Genomic DNA, 17,044 nt, shown 5'->3' on the forward strand with positions numbered 1-17,044 from the left:
AAGGAAACATGATGCTCAATGCATGGTTATCCATTTTGAAGAGCTAAGTTGGAGAAGTAGTCACTATGGTAGTATCATGTTTTAATTTGAATTGTACAGAAGGGGCCATAAAAATGCACATTCAATTCAAATTTTAGATTTACAGAGGGGATATAACTATTGCCTTCAAAATTCACAAAAGGGGTATATAAAATGGTGAAATTTTTTTTAAAATGGGTTTTTAAAGTATCCTTTGAACGCACGTTATATAGTGTGCTTCTATAAGGTGACCCCCCCCCCCCTCCCCCCCAGGGATTTACATGACTTAGAAACTTACATGCATGACTCTTGGAGATAGTATACTTACATGAGAATGAGTGCACATGTTTTTTCAAGTGTAGAGAACCATGAAAGATACTTCAAGGGACATAATATCCAAGGTTTATAACTTAGCCCTTGTCAAGGCTAGTAGTAAACATTAGTTTGGTTGGAGATTAAATAGACTAATTAATGCTAATATGTTGAAGGCATTTATGCATTCCTTGACGTTGAAACTATGGCTAAAAATGGAGTTTGAAGTTGACATTTAAAATCGTTAGGTCTTAAGCATGAAAATTGATATAACTTTCATTGGGATGAGGAAGAAAATGTCTCGCATTAACAATTCAACATCAAAAGCTCATCAAAAGGTGGCTGAAAGGAACGAGGACACACAATGTCCTTTCTTTGATTGCCTTTCTTGTAGTTGGAACTTGGGCTTGTATTTCCATTATCCACATTTAGTTTGACCCAAGCATGCAAGTTCTCGAAAGTGGGGGGTTGGGACCAATGTTCACGAAAAATTGTGGTGCAATGTAAAATGAATTGCAAATTTTTTTTAAAAACTCTCCAAATTTTAAGGAAGAAGGTTTAAACTCTCCAAAAATTTTAGTGATAAAAATGGCGAACATATACATATGCACTTTGATTTTAAAATCCCTCCAAGGTTCTGGGTTAAAAGTTTTTGTATGTGCTGCCAAAATTGCTTTTGGTGGACGGTGGGAAAATTGTGCGAACCTTAGATGTTTTGTTCTTTGGAGGTTGGGCCGCCATGGAGGTTACTGCTTTCTTTTATCGAAGTTGAGAGGCTGGAGGGTCTGGAGGGGGAGGAGAGAGTTGTCCATGGAGAAGTTGGCACCGTTCCTGAGGAGGATGACGATGTGGTTTTGCTTACAGAAGCGGACGAGACGGAGGGACTCAGAGTCGGGGAGGTAGTTCCCGGACTGGACGAGGTAGAGGTCCTTGTGGAGGAGGAAGGAGTGGGGGCGGCTACCGGAGAGGGCCTTGTGCTGCCAGGACAGGGCGCGCCGGAGGCTGCCCTGGGCCTCAGAGAGGGTGAGCTTGTTGCAGTGGAAGCCCAGGACGGCGATGGAGGGGGAGGCCAGCACCGCGTCGACCTCCTCGCCCCCGACCCGCCGCCATTCCTTGTGGTTGGCCAGCCCCTGCCCGCAGAACAGCCTCATGATAGCCTCTGCCACCTCGTCCTCCTGGCCCCGCGCCCGGTTCTGCAGCTCCCGCCGCAGGCTCGTCAGCGCCGCCGGCAACCTCGGCGAGGGGCGCGGCAGGTAGAAGCCCGCCTCGCACAGGTCGTCGTAGGCCCGGATCCCCACCCCGGTGCCGTGCCAGTAGGCACGGTGATCCGAACCTCCACCTGCCTCCCCCACCACCTTGCTGACCGGCTCCATGCACACGTAACCGCCGCTCTTCAGCATGCGGCTGAAGTCCCTCTCGCCCTCCACCTTCACTGCATACACCGCTGCCTCCCTCCCGTCCTCCCTCGTCTCCACCAGGTTTATCGTCTTGGCCAGCTTGCCTCTCATCCCTTCCCCTTTCATCTTCCCTTTCCCTTCCGCTGGCTTGCCTTTCCATTCAGCCTTCTTGCCTGCCGACGGCGGCAGCGATGGCCGTGGGGTCTTGCAGGGCCTGGTCGATAACGACACCATGCATTGCCTGCGGCCATATTCCTTGCAGGCAATTACCAGCTGACCCGGACGCCACGCCAGCGTGTCTTTTGCGAGCAGTCCCGACCTCGAGAGAAGGCCCATCGCGACAGTCATAGCCATGGCCGCTGCTCCGCCTCTCAGGATGGCTACGTTTGAAAGAGTTTGAATCAATCGCCATATGATGAACAGGCACACGCAAGTTTCTCTCCGGAAGGGACGCATCTGCCTTTTGCTTACGCTGCAGGTTGGTGAACCTTTACCCTTTGCTAACTTGGAGCATTCGAGAAGAGAGTTTACATTCGTGTAGTATTCCTTTGTTGAGCATATATTAAGCATAGTATCCATTCATTTCTTATTCTATCGTGTTTGCCCTATTTTTATTATAGTTTTAACTTTGGATGTCAATTTTTTAACGATATAAAATAAAAAAATTAAATGTTGAAATATTGAGAGAGAGAGAGAGAGAGAGAGAGAGAGAGAGAGTGTGTGTGTGTGTGTGTGTGTGTGTGTGTGTGTGTGATGGTATGAGATATTCTTGCGAGTCTTCACATATTTGCTCTGGTTTGCTATGCTGCCCTTGATCTCCCTTTGTTGCTAAGCTATGTTGTCATGGTGGGTCTAATTTAGTGTTCTTTTGTGTCCCATACTTTGTTTTATTTGTAATATTCTTCCTCTTCTTTTTCTCTCATGTTTGTATTAATGTTGTTACAATTGGTATTGTTGCTTATGGCACTAGCCTTGATATATGTCATGCAGTTTGCTTCTTTGTTCTATATTGTTTTATTTTCAAGGATGGCTGATTTTTCTTTACAGTGGCCTTTCAAGCATTTGTGACTACTTGAGATTGATGGTCATTTGTTTGTTTGTATCTTGTTCTTCTTCCATGCCCATGACTTCGAATTTGATATTCTAAGTTTCCCCCTCTAGTGCATGTCAATTTTCCAGATTATCATTATTTGAATTGTCTACTTCTATGGGTGATTCACCTCAATGTGGTACCTACAATATTTGTAGGAAAGTATTCTTATTTATTCAATGGAATGGATTTATCCTTGATATATAGGCTAAGCTTTTGGTGTCTTTCTATTGATGTTGGAGCAAGTAGGTTGTTGTTCTTATTTGTTTTATGATTGCATATTGGCCTAATCCAACATTAGGGAGTCACTCATAGATATATATATTTTCAAGACTTCTAAAGAAAATTACTTGCCATTATTTGATAAAGATCTATTCACTACAAGAAAATGGAGAGAAAGCAACAGTGATTTGCGACGTAAAATAAATTTGCAACGCAAATAGCGACGCCGATCTAAGAAAAAAAAGGACCGAAAACCCAAGTATAGAATTTTCCACAAACATTTTCAAGAGAGAGAAAAAGAGAGAGTGAGAGAGATTGTCACCTTGAGAGGGAGAGGGAGAGGAAAAGGGAAAGAGAGAGAAGGAGAGCTCCTCACTGCCACTGTTACCGTATGCGAAAAAGAGGGAAAAGTATGCAAGGAAGAAAGAAGTGGCATTGTAAAGAGGAGGCGGAAAAGAATTCATCCCCGAGCCTTTGAGGTGGGTACATTGCCTCTTCTTGTTTTGTTTTTGTGTTTTTTTCTTCTTCTTTTTGTAATAAGATGCATTGAGAGAGAGAGAGAGAGAGAGAGAGAGAGAGAGAGAGAGAGAGAGAGAGAGAGAGAGAGAGAGAGAGAAGAAGGAAGAGAATGAGAGAATGAGAGAGAGAAAATGAGGAAATGTAACAAAGAAAGAGAAAGAAAGAAACGAGATATGAAGGGGAGAGAGAGAGAGAGAGAGAGAGAGAGAGAGAGAGAGAGAGTAGAAGGGTAACAGAGAGAGAGAGAGAGAGAGAGAGAGAGAGAGAGAGAGAGAGAGTGGAAGAGAGAAACAAGATATGGAGGGAGAGAGGAGAATGAGTAAGAGAAACAAAGAGAGAGGCAATAAAGAAAGAGAAAGAGAGGGGGAGATAAAGAGAGATGAAGAGTGAAGGAAGTGGTAGAAAAAAAGGGTGAGGTAAAGAGAGAAAAGAGAGTGAAAAGAAAAGAGAGAGAGAGGGGGGAGAAATAGGAACGGAAAGAGGGAGAATAAGAGAGACAGATAGAACAACAATTAGAGAGTGAGAGAGATGGAGAGAGAAATACGGGATAAGGGTCTTTCAATGTCCTTTTTCTATAAGTTTTTTATTTTCTATATTTGATTTTGATTATAACGAGATGTGTTGAGTGAGAGTGAAGAGGAAAAGAGAGAAAGAAATAGAGAGAAGAATGGAGAGAAAGGAAAAGAGAGAAGAAGTGAGAGTGGGGAGGGAAGATGGGGGAGAGAAAGAAACAATGAGAGAGAGAGGGAGGGAGGCAGGGAGAGAGGGAGGGAGAAACAAAGAAGGATGAAGGGGGGCAAATTAGAAAAGGGAAAGAGAGAGAGAAAGAGGGGTGGGAGGTAAAATATGGATGAGAGAGAGAGAGAGAGAGGGAGGGAGGGAGAGAGAAACAAAGAAGAATGAAGGGGGCAAATTAGAAAAGGGAAAGAGAGAGAGAAAGAGGGGTGGGAAGCGAAATATAGAGAGAGGGATAGATAAAGATAGAAAGACATGGAGAGAAAAGGAATGGACAAAGAAAGATAGAGGCAGGTAAACAAATAAAGAGATAGAGAGAGAAAAAGGAGTAGAGATTAAAATGGAGAATGATCATCAATGAAGGAGCAAAAATATATTGTTTGCTATAACATAGACCAAATGGAGAACGATGATTGTTAGAATGTCCAAGATCGTGAGGTGTATCTTAATCAGCATATCATGTGTCCTTGCACTCAGTGTAAGTTTGCAATTAAATAAAAGAGTCGCTTGTCCATAGAACACGTATGATGCTTCGGCAAGTTTCATTGGAGATCATTGACCAGGAGATCTCAGAATTTAAGCAAATGGTAAGAAAAGTCTATATCAATCATGCTTTACATTCCAAAGTAATTGAATATCATATACAAAAATATTAGACATGCACGTGAGAGTTGCATAGAGAGGTGACACCATCTGATGCTTCAATTTTTAGTAGATAAGGTCGACGCTCTAGACTGCTGGCCCAGATGGAGGGAGTGGCTCTAGGGGGTGTTACAGAGATGTGGATGCTACGAGCTTGTGATTGGTTCTAGAGACGGTTGATACTCCTCACTCTCATATCGGTTCTAGAGAGAATGGCTCAGGTGGGTGTTATGGAGGCATTGATGCAACATCTCTGTCTCATCGATCTGGTGGATACTTGTCACCTCCGAGATTTGTCATACATGTAGGGACATCTACTCTTGTGACTCTGGGTTTTTCTCAGCCATCCACAAGTGCACCCCTATGGGTGCTACCCCGAGAGATACTATCTCCACAGATATGCCAAATGTACAGGGATCTCCTAATTATGCCCAAGAGCGTGGTTGCAAGTGGAAGAGGATACACCTTAGATATACCCCAATAGGATATGGATATCTCTTTGATAGTGATACAAATAGTGATGCTCTGTGATGCTAATAGCGACTTATGCAATAAATTAACAACACAAATAACGATGGTTATAGAGGGAAAAAAATACATTGCCATCCATAGCACCATATGCTATATAATATTCTACAAAGCAATTACATATTGGATACACAATCGTCATCAAGATGGGCACAAAAACTACTTAAAACCACAAGATTGATAACTCATAAAATAATTACAAGACTTGTGATAACTCATAAAATTACATGGAACCATGGAGATGAGAGCCAAAATAAATATAAAAATCTATCTATAAATATTATAAAGTGCAATTTTATACAAAGGATAATAAGTATATCTAAGGAATGTTGCATGAAAGAGGTATCCATTGATCTCAAGACCAAAAAAGAAGATGATGTGCGCTCCACGAATCCAACGCGTGCTGTAGGTTCTCGCCATCTGAAAGCTCGTCCCAATGCAAAGTAGCATCGAATGAACTTTGCAAAATAAACAACCAGACATTATTCCACTGCACTTAATGCATCATTAAAAAAACTAATGACTATAGACAAGAAAGAGGCCAATTGACTTACTGGGATGCTACGCATGTATAATCTATTGATAAGTGCAGCGAGACTGTTTCTCTCTACATATCAAGTCTCTAAACCTATGGGATCATGATTTGTGATGGAATGCTGCAAAGAAAATAGAATAGCATTGTTAGAAATAAGATTGTTAGTACAATTGATATTCTAAATAAAAAATCAAGAAGAACCAAAAGAAAACTTACAAAGTTCTCCAAATAAGTCCTATAACAAAATACCCTAACAAAGAAACAAAAACAAAAACCATACGACAAAGCACAAACTAATAAAAAAACACAGTTAGGGTTAGGGTAACTAAGAGACAATGAACATAATGAAAAAATGAAGTGATATAACTATTGAATAATACGATGCTCATGTAACAAATACACTATGCAGTGAATGAATATTGAACCTCGAACTCGTGTATCTCAAGGATCATGGTAGGGGTAATGAGCTAGAGAGTGTGTCGTACTCCAAACAGATCCCGAATCGCAACAAGGCAGCCTCCGGATGTTGAACACTAGCAAACACAGCAATGAAAAGCTGGATCTGATGCATACACTAGTGAGGAGAGAGAAAGACTAAAAATGTAGGCAACATGTGAGAGAAAGACTAAAAATGCAAGCAAGACAACCTACAAGGCAGAAAAAGACTAAAAATGTAGACATGACAACCTGCAGGAGAGAGAAATACTTAAAACGTAGGCCAGCAGGTGAGAGAAAGACTAAAAATGTAGGCAAGACAGTCTGTAGGAGAAAGAAAGACTAAAAACGTAGGCAACAAGTGACAGAAAGACTAAAAACGCAGGTAGGACAGCCTGTAGGAGAGAGAAAGACTAAAAACACAGGCAACACAACTGTGATAATGTGGTAGGCTATACGGCACCAAGTCTGCACAGGAACAATAGTCGCCTAACTGGAATAAGCTCTAAACTATGTAAAGAGGGCTAGAAATCAAGCGCCAACTAATGGAGACAGCAATGGATAGCTTCGGCTAAGATGTCCTCTACAAACGGGGTGTGGGTAGTAAGCTAAAACACCTAAAATTTGCAAAAACGAGATTGAACAAGAGTGGAGGGTTGGCTGCCTATTTATAGAAAATTAGGGTTCTAGATTCTCTCCCACTTAACTCTCTCGATCCGCTCCCCATTTTAGGGTTTTGGCTAAAATAAGCCTAAAATAAGTATGTTTTGGGGTTGTTTAAGTGGCTACGTGCATTTCTTAGCACAACAAGTCCTGTGGCCCCACTACTCCCCACATGATGCACGAATCCTACCTTCAATCGTGTCCTCGCTACCTTTCACTACTACCACCATCATCTTGGATAATATGTAGTCTCCTCCTTCAGTCTCCACCAATCCTATGCATCTAGCCACTCAAGCTTTGAGACGCCACTCTTGATTGCCTTACATACATCTAATCATCTATGTGGCATGTATACATGTATATACTCTATTATCCACCCAGTCAAAAACCTCTATGACATTATAGATACTCGAAACTCCTCATGCAAAGATGCCACTACATAGTCCTTGCTCTCCTTGGTATATTCTTCTAATGGTCTAGAATGTTGTGCCTGAATACTTGTTGGCATAACTCTCTCATGTGAGACATCACCCTTCTCCACTCATCATTCATGATTACATCACATGTCTTGTCATCTACAAGGTATTCGTACCCTATTGGGGTATGTCTAAGGTGTGTCCTCTCCCACACTTGCGACCACACTTCTGTGTATAATTAGGAGACCCCTATACGTTTGGTATGTCTACAAGGATAGTATATCTTGGAGTAGCTCCCATAGGGGTGGCACTTGTGGATGACTGAGAAAAACATAGAGTCACGAGACTAGATGTCCCTACATGTGTGACAAATCCTAGAGGTGGCAAGTATCCATCCAAATCGATGAGACTGAGGCATTGCATGAGTGCCTCCATAACACCCACTTGAGCCATCCTCTCTAGAACTGGAATACGAGCAAGGAGTATCAACCCTCTTTGAAATCGATCGCAGGCTTACATCATCCACATCTCTGTAGCACCCCCTAGAACCACTCCCTCCATTCGGGGCTAGTCTAAAGCGTCAACTTCATCTACTAAAAATTGAAGCACCAAATGGTGTTATCTGTGGGAGCTTTCGCTCAACCGCCAAGACCCACGAACCGCTTATTATTTCAAGCATTCCAAGTGAGCTCTAATGGCCATCTCTCACCTAGCCGACACGCCGTCGATCCTATGAGTGTAGTGAGCTTACCTTGATGCCGATGCGAGTTGCCTCCTCTCTCACACACACCGGTAGCTCCACGATCCTAGATGCTAGCTCAAGCATCCTCAAGCCTCCTCCACCTCCAAGCTCCATCCTCCATAGCCGCACGCGCAAGAAGAGAGAAGAGAAGAGAAGAAGAGAAGAGAAGAAGAGAAGAGGAGATGGTGAAGAGCTTCACCCTCTTGATCCCTCACTCTCACACACTCACTCCCTCACGCTCTTACACTCCCTCTCTCAAGAGCACACACAAGCAAGAAGATGAGAAGGAGAGAAGAAGAAGAAGACTCTTGTTGCCACACACCAAAGAATGAGCTCTCATTCACTTTTTGAACTTTATATATACAAACCCTAAAATCCCATGGGCAGCCATCCATTTTTTACATGACCGGCCATTGTGGCAAGGTCCTTTTTCCATTTCCCTCTTCTAGCCTTGTGCCTCTAGCCTACACCCATCTAATATTTTACAATTGGCACAAGAGGGAGCTTGGCACTCTTTTACAAGAGTTTTCCAAGTTTTTTGAGGCGCCCTTCATTTAAAATTGCGCTTTTTTGCCCTGGCTTGGTTTTGGAGGTCGTCTGCATGTCTTTGCTCTTTTTTCATGTTTATTTGCTTTTTTTCTTCCTCTCTCCACCATCTAGACCTGGGGCCATCTCGATTTGGGGTTAACATTACCCCCTTCCTAGACGGGTGCCAGCCCCATGGCACTTCGGTGTTGGGTTGGTGTAAGGGTAAGGGCCACATGTAAACTCAGGTGCTTGCTGAACCTTAAGAATGATGTTTGTTGGGGCAGCTAACTGGATGTCATGGGTTGTCGAGGGCCTCCGAAGTTGGTGGTTTGGCACTTTTGGGGTGCCTGAAGGAGAAGATACAATGCTCTACCTAAGGGGAGTGCTTTTCTCAGCGTGTTGGTGCAGTGTGCTTGTGCTAGTGGAATGGGGAGGTGGGTCTAACGGCAGGCGAGCCTGGGTGATGTCCCACACTTGAGGACCCCATTTGTGCCAAGGGGGTGCGGTGTCAGTGGCTTAGGGTGATAGGTCTAACCATAGGTGAGTGCTACCTCCCTAGGTGTGTCCTGCCCTTGATGTGCCCTAAGCGTGAAGTGGGGGAGCAAAAAGGGCTAACAGGTTGGGAGTGGATCTGGCCGATCGAAGCCACCAGGCACGCCTAACTTAAGGACCCCTAGGTGCAGTGATCGTGCTTTTTTTGATGATAAGTGCTTCTACAAGTGGTGATGTTGACCTGTCTTTTTTTTTTCTTTTTTTTGTTTTGTTAGTGGAATGAATGATAGCTAGGCCTAATCCTCTTCGTCTGAACGAGGGGGGAAGGAGGACGGATGGATTTGCGCAAAAATTAGTGGCTTTGCATGTACCCTTTCAGGTTCATGCGCGACGTGGAGAGAGGTGGTGGAAAGGAAGGGGTGATTACACCTCATGAATTGGCTGTCACTCATGTCCTCTAGGAGAGCTAGGCAAAAGGAAGGTAGTAGGCTAGCTCTCATCATTAAGTGTGCCATAGCACAACTATCAATAGCATTGGGATCAAAAAAGAGGGGAGGCAAGCCATTCTCTTGCGGTGTGCTTGAGTAGGAGCTTAAGAAGCCTAAGGTAATTACACGTAGTTATAAAAGCGGGATCGGGACAGAAGGAGAATTCTGCGAGGAAGCATGTCATGGAGTCGGTTAGGCTTTCTAAATCAAAAAGGAGGGCATCCTCGAAGGAGGTGGCATTGGAATTGTAGATGATGGGGAAGTCATGCCTCACATGGAGGGTGGCGACAAAATCCATGCCTACCCTACGAGGATACGCCATGAATGTGGGGTCGTTCCTCTTGTAGGGTAGGGTGTTGCAAAATGCCATCCAGGTGACCATGTTAATATCGCAGATTCGCCTTCTCCAGAGGGGTTGGCAGTTGTAGCCCCTTACAGTGTGTGGCACTTCGAACACTTTGTCTTGCCAAAATTTTGCTTCCTCCGTGCCCCACAGAGTGGGGGTCTTTGCCATGTCGTCCATCCATTTTTGGCCCAATCGGCTGCCAGCTGTGCGATTACCTCCTCCATTACTTTGATCGGCAGGACCCTTCTCAGGCTGTTAGGCATAAGAAAGCTGAAAGAGAAAGGGTCCTTTTCGATTTCCTATCGTTCCCAGACCACCAACTCCGCGTGGAATTGCGTTGGGAGGTCATCGGGGCATGGTGGGAGGGATACGGATGGCCGCACGACTGGTTTGGCCTGTAGCCGCCTTCTGGCTTCTTCCACCAAATTTTTCCATCGCTCCTTGAGCATGGCTTGTCTGTCCAGGGGGGTCAAGTGGTTGTTGTTCCTGAATGTGCGGCGAGGGGGGTTGTAGGATCACATCTTCTCTAAATCTGTTCATGTCAAATTCGAGTTCGGCTTCCTCCCCCTTCCGGTTTCCCTGTGGTGCTCTCTCTTCAAATCCTAAGGCATCCACTTCCTGGGGGGTTAGGCCGGCCAGCAGTAGGTATTTCCATTGCTCGTCCAGGCTCAGCCTAACCTCTGCAGGTTGGGGTGGCATTTGCAGTCCTGTGTGTAGGGCTCTGCGTGCAATGCTGAGTTTCCTTTGTGCCACCTCCAATGACTCTCCCTCCTCTGGGCGGTAGTGTCCATGATGGTATCAAGGAAAGCTTTTTGTTGGGCATCGAAGGCCACTTGGGCGGCTTCTGCCTTGCTCTCTGCAATGATCTTTTCCTTTTCTACCGAAGCAAGGCACCGTGCTAGTGTCTTCACCCTCTTTTCATTATGCACTGCCCACTCCTCTACTTTCTTGTTCATTTCCTCCATGCTCTCCCCTTGCTTTAGAGTCAGTATCATGAGCCTTTGCTCTTGGTCCTCCAATTCGCTGATTAGCCTCTCTTGTTCTTCTTTCTCAGAGTTCAACTGATCGGTTAGGCGCTCAATCTCTTCTTGTTGCCCCTCCATGTCCTACTTTCTTTTCTCATCCCTGGCATTGAGCTCAGCCATGAGCTCTTCAACTTTAGCAGTTTTTGCAATGAGCTCCTGATATTGCATTATCAGGAGCTTATGTTCTCTTTGCATCTTCACCAGCTCTTGTGTTTCATTCTCGAGCTGCTTCCTCCAGTGCTCTTCTCTGTCATCTTTAGCCTTTATTTCCCGCTTGAGATTCGCGATCTCCCTTTGCTGCATGGCTATCATCCTTGTTTTGTCAAGCTGGAAGGTGGCTATTGATTTCTTCTCAGCAGCCAACTTAGCCACAGCTATCTTTCATTCCTCCTTAGCTTTCTCCAACTGAGAGAGTAGCTCGACGATGTATTCATCGTAATTAGCTGGCGACGTCATCATTGTTTGGATGCATGTTGTTGAGGCCTCCACCTTTTGTCGTTTAGGATCTTGCCTAGACTCTACGTCTGTGGGCTAGCCACTTTTGCCCTGTAGCCGTAGTTTCAGTGCTCGTCCCCTGGGCTATCTCCTTGTTAATGAAGTATTGCATCCATGCCACAAGATTTGATACGTCTGTACTGGTGGGGATGTTGGGGGTGATGGTGGTTGGCTCAGTGGGAGGCACCAATGGAGTAGGAATTGGGTGCATTGGGGCTTTGCCCTTGCCCTCAGTGATGACGGCGGGCGACACAATCTCCGGCACTTGTGTGCTTGACCCAGGTCTTTCTTCTCTATGTGGGCTCAAACTCCCCAGTTCATCTGCTCTGCTTTGTTGTTCTATGGACCGACGTGTAGCTTCAGCCAGGTCCTGTTCCTTCTTCCTTCTTAGTTCTTCCTCTTCTTCATCAGCCTTTCTTCGCCTTTTCTCTTCTGCTTTTCTCTGCTCTTCCTTCTTTTTCTCTTTTTCTTCCTTTTCCTTTCTTTTTCTCTCCTCTGCCTCCTACTTTGATGCCTTCTTAGTCTTCTGTAATTGCTCCTTTTCCTTTTCTTCTTCCTATTTTTTCTTATTCTCCCTCTCCTTGGCCTCCCTAAGGGACTCTCTCTTGGCCTTCTCTAAGTCCTCTTTCTCTTTCTTGCGGCCCTCGTCATCCTTTTTCTTCCTTTGAGTGGTCTTCTTTTTGGGTTTCTTGGTCACCTTCCTGCTTTCCTGTTCTTCCCCTTCTTCATCTGCTTCAGTTCTATCGATAGATTCTTCTCTGTCCTGGTGAGGGGGCGTCCTATCATGCATTTCTCCTTCTCCCTCCTCTACATTCTGCGTCTCTCTTACTGTCTCTTGGATGAGTGCAGTCAAGACACCTCCATACCCAATGTAAGAGGCCTGGGATGAAGCTTTCTTCCTTTTTGTAGCCTTGGAGGCTGGAGACCCTCCACCTGCTGGCACACTTCCTAAAGCCAATTCTTTAGCTGCCTAGTTGATAGTTTTTCATACATACACGTTCCAATCAACTTCATCTAGAGTGTGGGCCGCTATGTTCTCTAGCACAAGCACGCTGATTCGATGCATCAGGGAGTTGTAGCGCTGGCTGGAGAAGAGCACATGTACTAGCTTTGCTTGCAGCCTAGCTTCTGTGTCGGGGATGTCTAGGATGTTGATGCCGTCATTGGTGAGCACCTCCTCCTTTTTCATTTTCAGCATAGCATAGACATCCCTCTTCTGTTTTCTCTCCATCTTTGGCTCCAATCCCAATGCCTTCTCCACCAAGGTTGAGTCTAGACGGACATGTACCTGCTTGGCACTTTCTTCTCTACCCACAAACACTGTGCCACATTCTTGGTTTGGGTCATATGATCTGAGGAACTCCACACACTTCAGGTGATCCGGCTCCTGTGAGAATTTTTCAAGGTACTTGCTAAGGTTACATTGCTCAACCACCCTCCTAGCTACTTCCTCCCTAGCCACCACAACTTCTAGGTTGCGGACGGTTTGAAACTTAAGCTGGCTGAAGGCACGGTTTTCTAGGTAGATGCGATATTGCTCTCTTTCCTCATCTATGAACGGGAGTTGGTGGGCTCGGTCTTGCTACGACATTTTTCGTTCCTATCATAAACTGAAATTTTCATTAGTGCTTTCCACATAGTAAATTGCTGACTGCTGAAAAAAAGGAGAAACTTTATGCTTTTTGAATGAATTCATTAAGAACCACTGTAGATTTTCATTTTCAACCTTTAACTTTTTGCCTGTTTTTTATAATATATGTTTATGTGTTTCACTAATTCCCCCTCCCCTTCCAACTTAAGAAGAATCCTTCCTAGGATTTAGAGTTAGAAAGTGAGGGCGTTTGGCATGGAGGTGTAGGATTTACTTGTGAAGGAGCCAATTATAGAATTGGGGGTTGTACTCTAAGTGAGCATCGTGGTCCAGATCAGAGGGTTTAATCCCCACTTGTGTGATGTATGTGAGAACATCTGTTAGAAAGTCACCAGAGTTGACTCGGCTAGCAATGTGTAACTCCTCCTCGGTCAACAAGCGGTCGAGGTAGGGGTGTCCTTTGATGTGTTCTTCTATGGGACGGCCCCGAAGAGTGGTTAACACTCGATATGAGGTTGGCGTGACATATGTGGGGTCGTATTCCGTCGTTTTGATAGCGCAGCACTACTGAGCGTTGGTCATTATGTGGCACCCTTCGACTTCCCATTGCAGCCTAAGAGTGTACCAATGCTTCAAGAATGGGGAGTCGGTATCAGAGAGCTTTGATAACACTGTGATTTCTTGTTTCGTGATCACCGAAATGGTTTGTTGATCATATGACGGGATGAGGCGTTGCTTGATGGCCTGCTCCTTGGATATCTCACTGTTGAGCAATTCAGCAGTGGAGGTAGCGGCTTTTGCAAATGTGAATTCAAACGTTTCCCAAGAACAAGGCATCGTTTGAACTTCGGTTGCGAAGGATTCGTCCAATAGGACTAAGTCCAGGTGATCGTAGCTCAGAGCCAGCGACACAAAAGTGGCATCCAGTCGCTTAATGCAATCCACCACATCGTCCCATGTTTCTTCAGCTAAATCAATTGCTAGTGTGAGAAAGGATTTCCTCCCGTAAGAGGGTCTAAGGCCTGCGGCGGGTGGTTGGGGTTTGGTAGGCCTTGAGCCTTTGGCGACGAAAAGTTGCGGTTGTGAGTGTTCTTTAGCTTGCGATTGGGTCGCTGGGACTATGTCTGGTTTAGCAGCAGTCTCGAGTGATGGCCTGTTGCTTTCAGGATGGAGTTGGAAAGTCGGATCGACTTTGGCAGGTGATGACTCTTGTGATGTTGGCTGTCGCTTGGGTCGATAGGCTTGGGCGACTCTCTTGGATTCACGCGTGGATGAACTTGATGGTTGCTGGTCAGGGAAGCTCTGCAGCTTGTGGTTTTGAGGTTTTACGGTCTTTGGGATGATCAAGCTTGAGGCTAGCGTACGAGTGGTGCCTTTGGCTATGTGGGCCTTAGGTATCCATATCCAAGCATTGCCCTCATAGTAGCCTTGTGCGTGCAAGAGGGCTTTGGGGACCCATCTGCTGATTACGTGTCTACTGCTATAACTGTGTCTGGGCCTCCTAGGTTTAGAGTTTCTGGTCTTATGAGGGTAGGAGCGTCGACTCCTAGGCGGCTGTTGCGGCTGTTTAGGCATCCATTGAAGGCGAGGCTGTTGGGCCTTAGCTTTGGCTGCCATGGGTTGCGGTTTATGAAATTCGGGGAGTGGTGGCCGCGCACTACCCCCCTCCTTAGACTTGACTACATATGTTTCTATTAGTGGCTTTGTGGCCCGGGATGAGGTCGCGCAGCCCTTGCTGAAAGCTATAACAATGCGAACATTGCCTATTGCGAGGTGGATGCGCTGTGACGCGTAATCGACATTGCAGTGAGCTTGCTTTTTGAAAGTTCGCCCCAACAGCGACTCCATGCCCACGTCTTTAGTGTCTGGCAACACGTAAAAAATCAGTGGTACAGTCACAGACTCGATAGAGACGGCGGCTCTGCACTTGCCCAGAAGTGCATATGAGTGGGCCCCATATGGGCTTAATTTAGCAGTGGTGGGTTGAAGTTCTGGTTTGCCAAGTTGGGTCCAATGATAGTGAGTTAAGACATTGCAGTCTGCTCCCTCGTCAATCAGGGCATTAAAAGCACATGTTTGGTTGGCAGTGACCGTGATATGGAGGTATGCGGGCTCTACGGCTTCCTCATCCTCATCGTCGATCTCAGTGATTGTGGCTACTTGGCGGTTCTAACATCGGTGGCTCATGCAAAGGATGCGTAGGAGGATAGTACTTCTTGACACGACTGTCATTGAAGAAGCCTATTCCTTCACCGTCTAGGGTCTCAAGTTTGACATTGCTTGTTTGGCTGATTGCACGAACTTTGAAGGGTCCAAGACCTCTAAATTTCATTTTTTGATTATGCCCCTTAACTGAGTAGAGGAGCACTAAGTCACCCTATTCGAACTCGTGCTGCTTGATGTGCTGGTCAAACTAGCTCTTGCATCGGGCTTTCTCACAGATCAACACATGGGTGGCTATAAGACGAGTCTCCGAGAGGCGTTTGAGTTCAACTAGGTGTTGTGTCCATCCCTCCTTCCCTTCCCATCATTCTTGAAGCACTATTCTCAGGCTAGGAACAAAGAATTCTAATGGTAGAATCACTTTTGTTCCATATATGAGCCTAAAGGGAGTTTGACCGCGACAGCCATTTTATAAGCTATGCGGTAAGCCCATAAAGCTGCCATCAGCTTGTTGTCCCAGTCGCTGCATGAAGCAGAGACAACCTTGGTTAGGACATTGACAAGAATCTTATTCGTTGATTCGGCCTGGCCGTTTGCCTAAGGGTAGTATGGCAAGGATTTGCGATGGATGATGAGGAAGGTGGACAGGAGATGCACGATCACTTCATTGATGAAGTGCATGCCTTGTCACTGACCAGTTCGATGGGGCAGCCGAATCGTGAAATCACTTGCTCCCATAAGAACTTAGCAGTCTTTCTAGCGTCGTTTTTTCGTGTCGCTCTTGCTTCTGCCCATTTCATGAGGTAGTCCGTGGCCACAATGATGTACTTGGCTTGTGAATACTGTACCGCCGGACTGATGGGTCCAATGAAGTCAATTCCCCATTTTTCGAAGGGTTGTCGAGAAATAACTGGGGTTAATTCCATTTGATCCTTGCAAATCGGAACCTTTGTCCCTGGCACTCGTCACAATGCTTGACAAATCGTGTTGCATCGTGGAAAAGCGTGGGCCACCACAGTTGAGACTGTAGCACCTTTCGTGCTATCGTTTCCCCGCTAAAGTATCCTCCAGCAATCCCGATGTGTGCCTCTGAGAGCAATCGTGCATCTCATGCTCGCAAACACATCTACACAACAATCCATCTTGCCCCAGCCTATAGAGTTGGCCTGCAATGAGATAATAGGGCTGGACCTTAAGGTTAATTGCCTAAGTCGGGATTTTTCTATCGTCGGTTAGGCAGTCCGTGCTCAAGCACTTGGACTATGTCATCTGCCCAATATGGTGTGAGATCATCCTTGAATAGATCTCTCTCGCTGGAAAGGTTAAACAGATGGGCGTTGGGTAATTCATCAACAATACCTTGTCCAGCGACTTCTCTGGTGGGAATGCGTTACATGTGATCAGCCATGTAATGCTGTTTTCCCTTCCGTACCACCATGGAGAAGTCGAACTCTAAAAGTAGAAGGAGCCATTGAGCTATGCGTCCTGTAGCGCAAGGTTTGTTTGCTAGATAGAGCAAGGCTTGATGGTCCACGAAGAAGGTAAAGGGCGTGGCCAAAAGATAATGCCAGAATTTCTTCACAGCGAATACCATGGCTAATCCCTCTCTTTCCATCGTCAAGTAGTTCATTTCCATCTCAGTTAGTTGTCTGCTAGCAAAGC

The 17,044-nt window shown here is 45.5% G+C and overlaps 1 protein-coding gene across 1 annotated transcript; it reads right to left on the reverse strand.

Moving 5' to 3' along the window:
* Nucleotides 1-899: 899 nt before the first annotated feature.
* LOC148010032 (uncharacterized) lies at nucleotides 900-2,117 on the reverse strand. Its single transcript, XM_087672999.1, has one exon. It carries the CDS (start codon nucleotides 2,079-2,081, stop codon nucleotides 1,077-1,079), a length of 1,005 nt encoding a protein of 334 aa, XP_087529125.1. The 5' UTR covers nucleotides 2,082-2,117; the 3' UTR covers nucleotides 900-1,076.
* Nucleotides 2,118-17,044: the final 14,927 nt, after the last annotated feature.

This window comes from Lygodium microphyllum, chromosome 30 (assembly GCF_053477565.2).
Source record: "Lygodium microphyllum isolate KBCC chromosome 30, Lygodium_microphyllum_v1.1.10, whole genome shotgun sequence".
Classification (NCBI taxonomy): domain Eukaryota; kingdom Viridiplantae; phylum Streptophyta; class Polypodiopsida; order Schizaeales; family Lygodiaceae; genus Lygodium; species Lygodium microphyllum.

Excerpts from the sequence above, each read along its gene's own strand:
- LOC148010032 (XM_087672999.1), bottom strand. The coding sequence starts at position 2,081 with ATGGCTATGACTGTCGCGATGGGCCTTCTCTCGAGGTCGGGACTGCTC.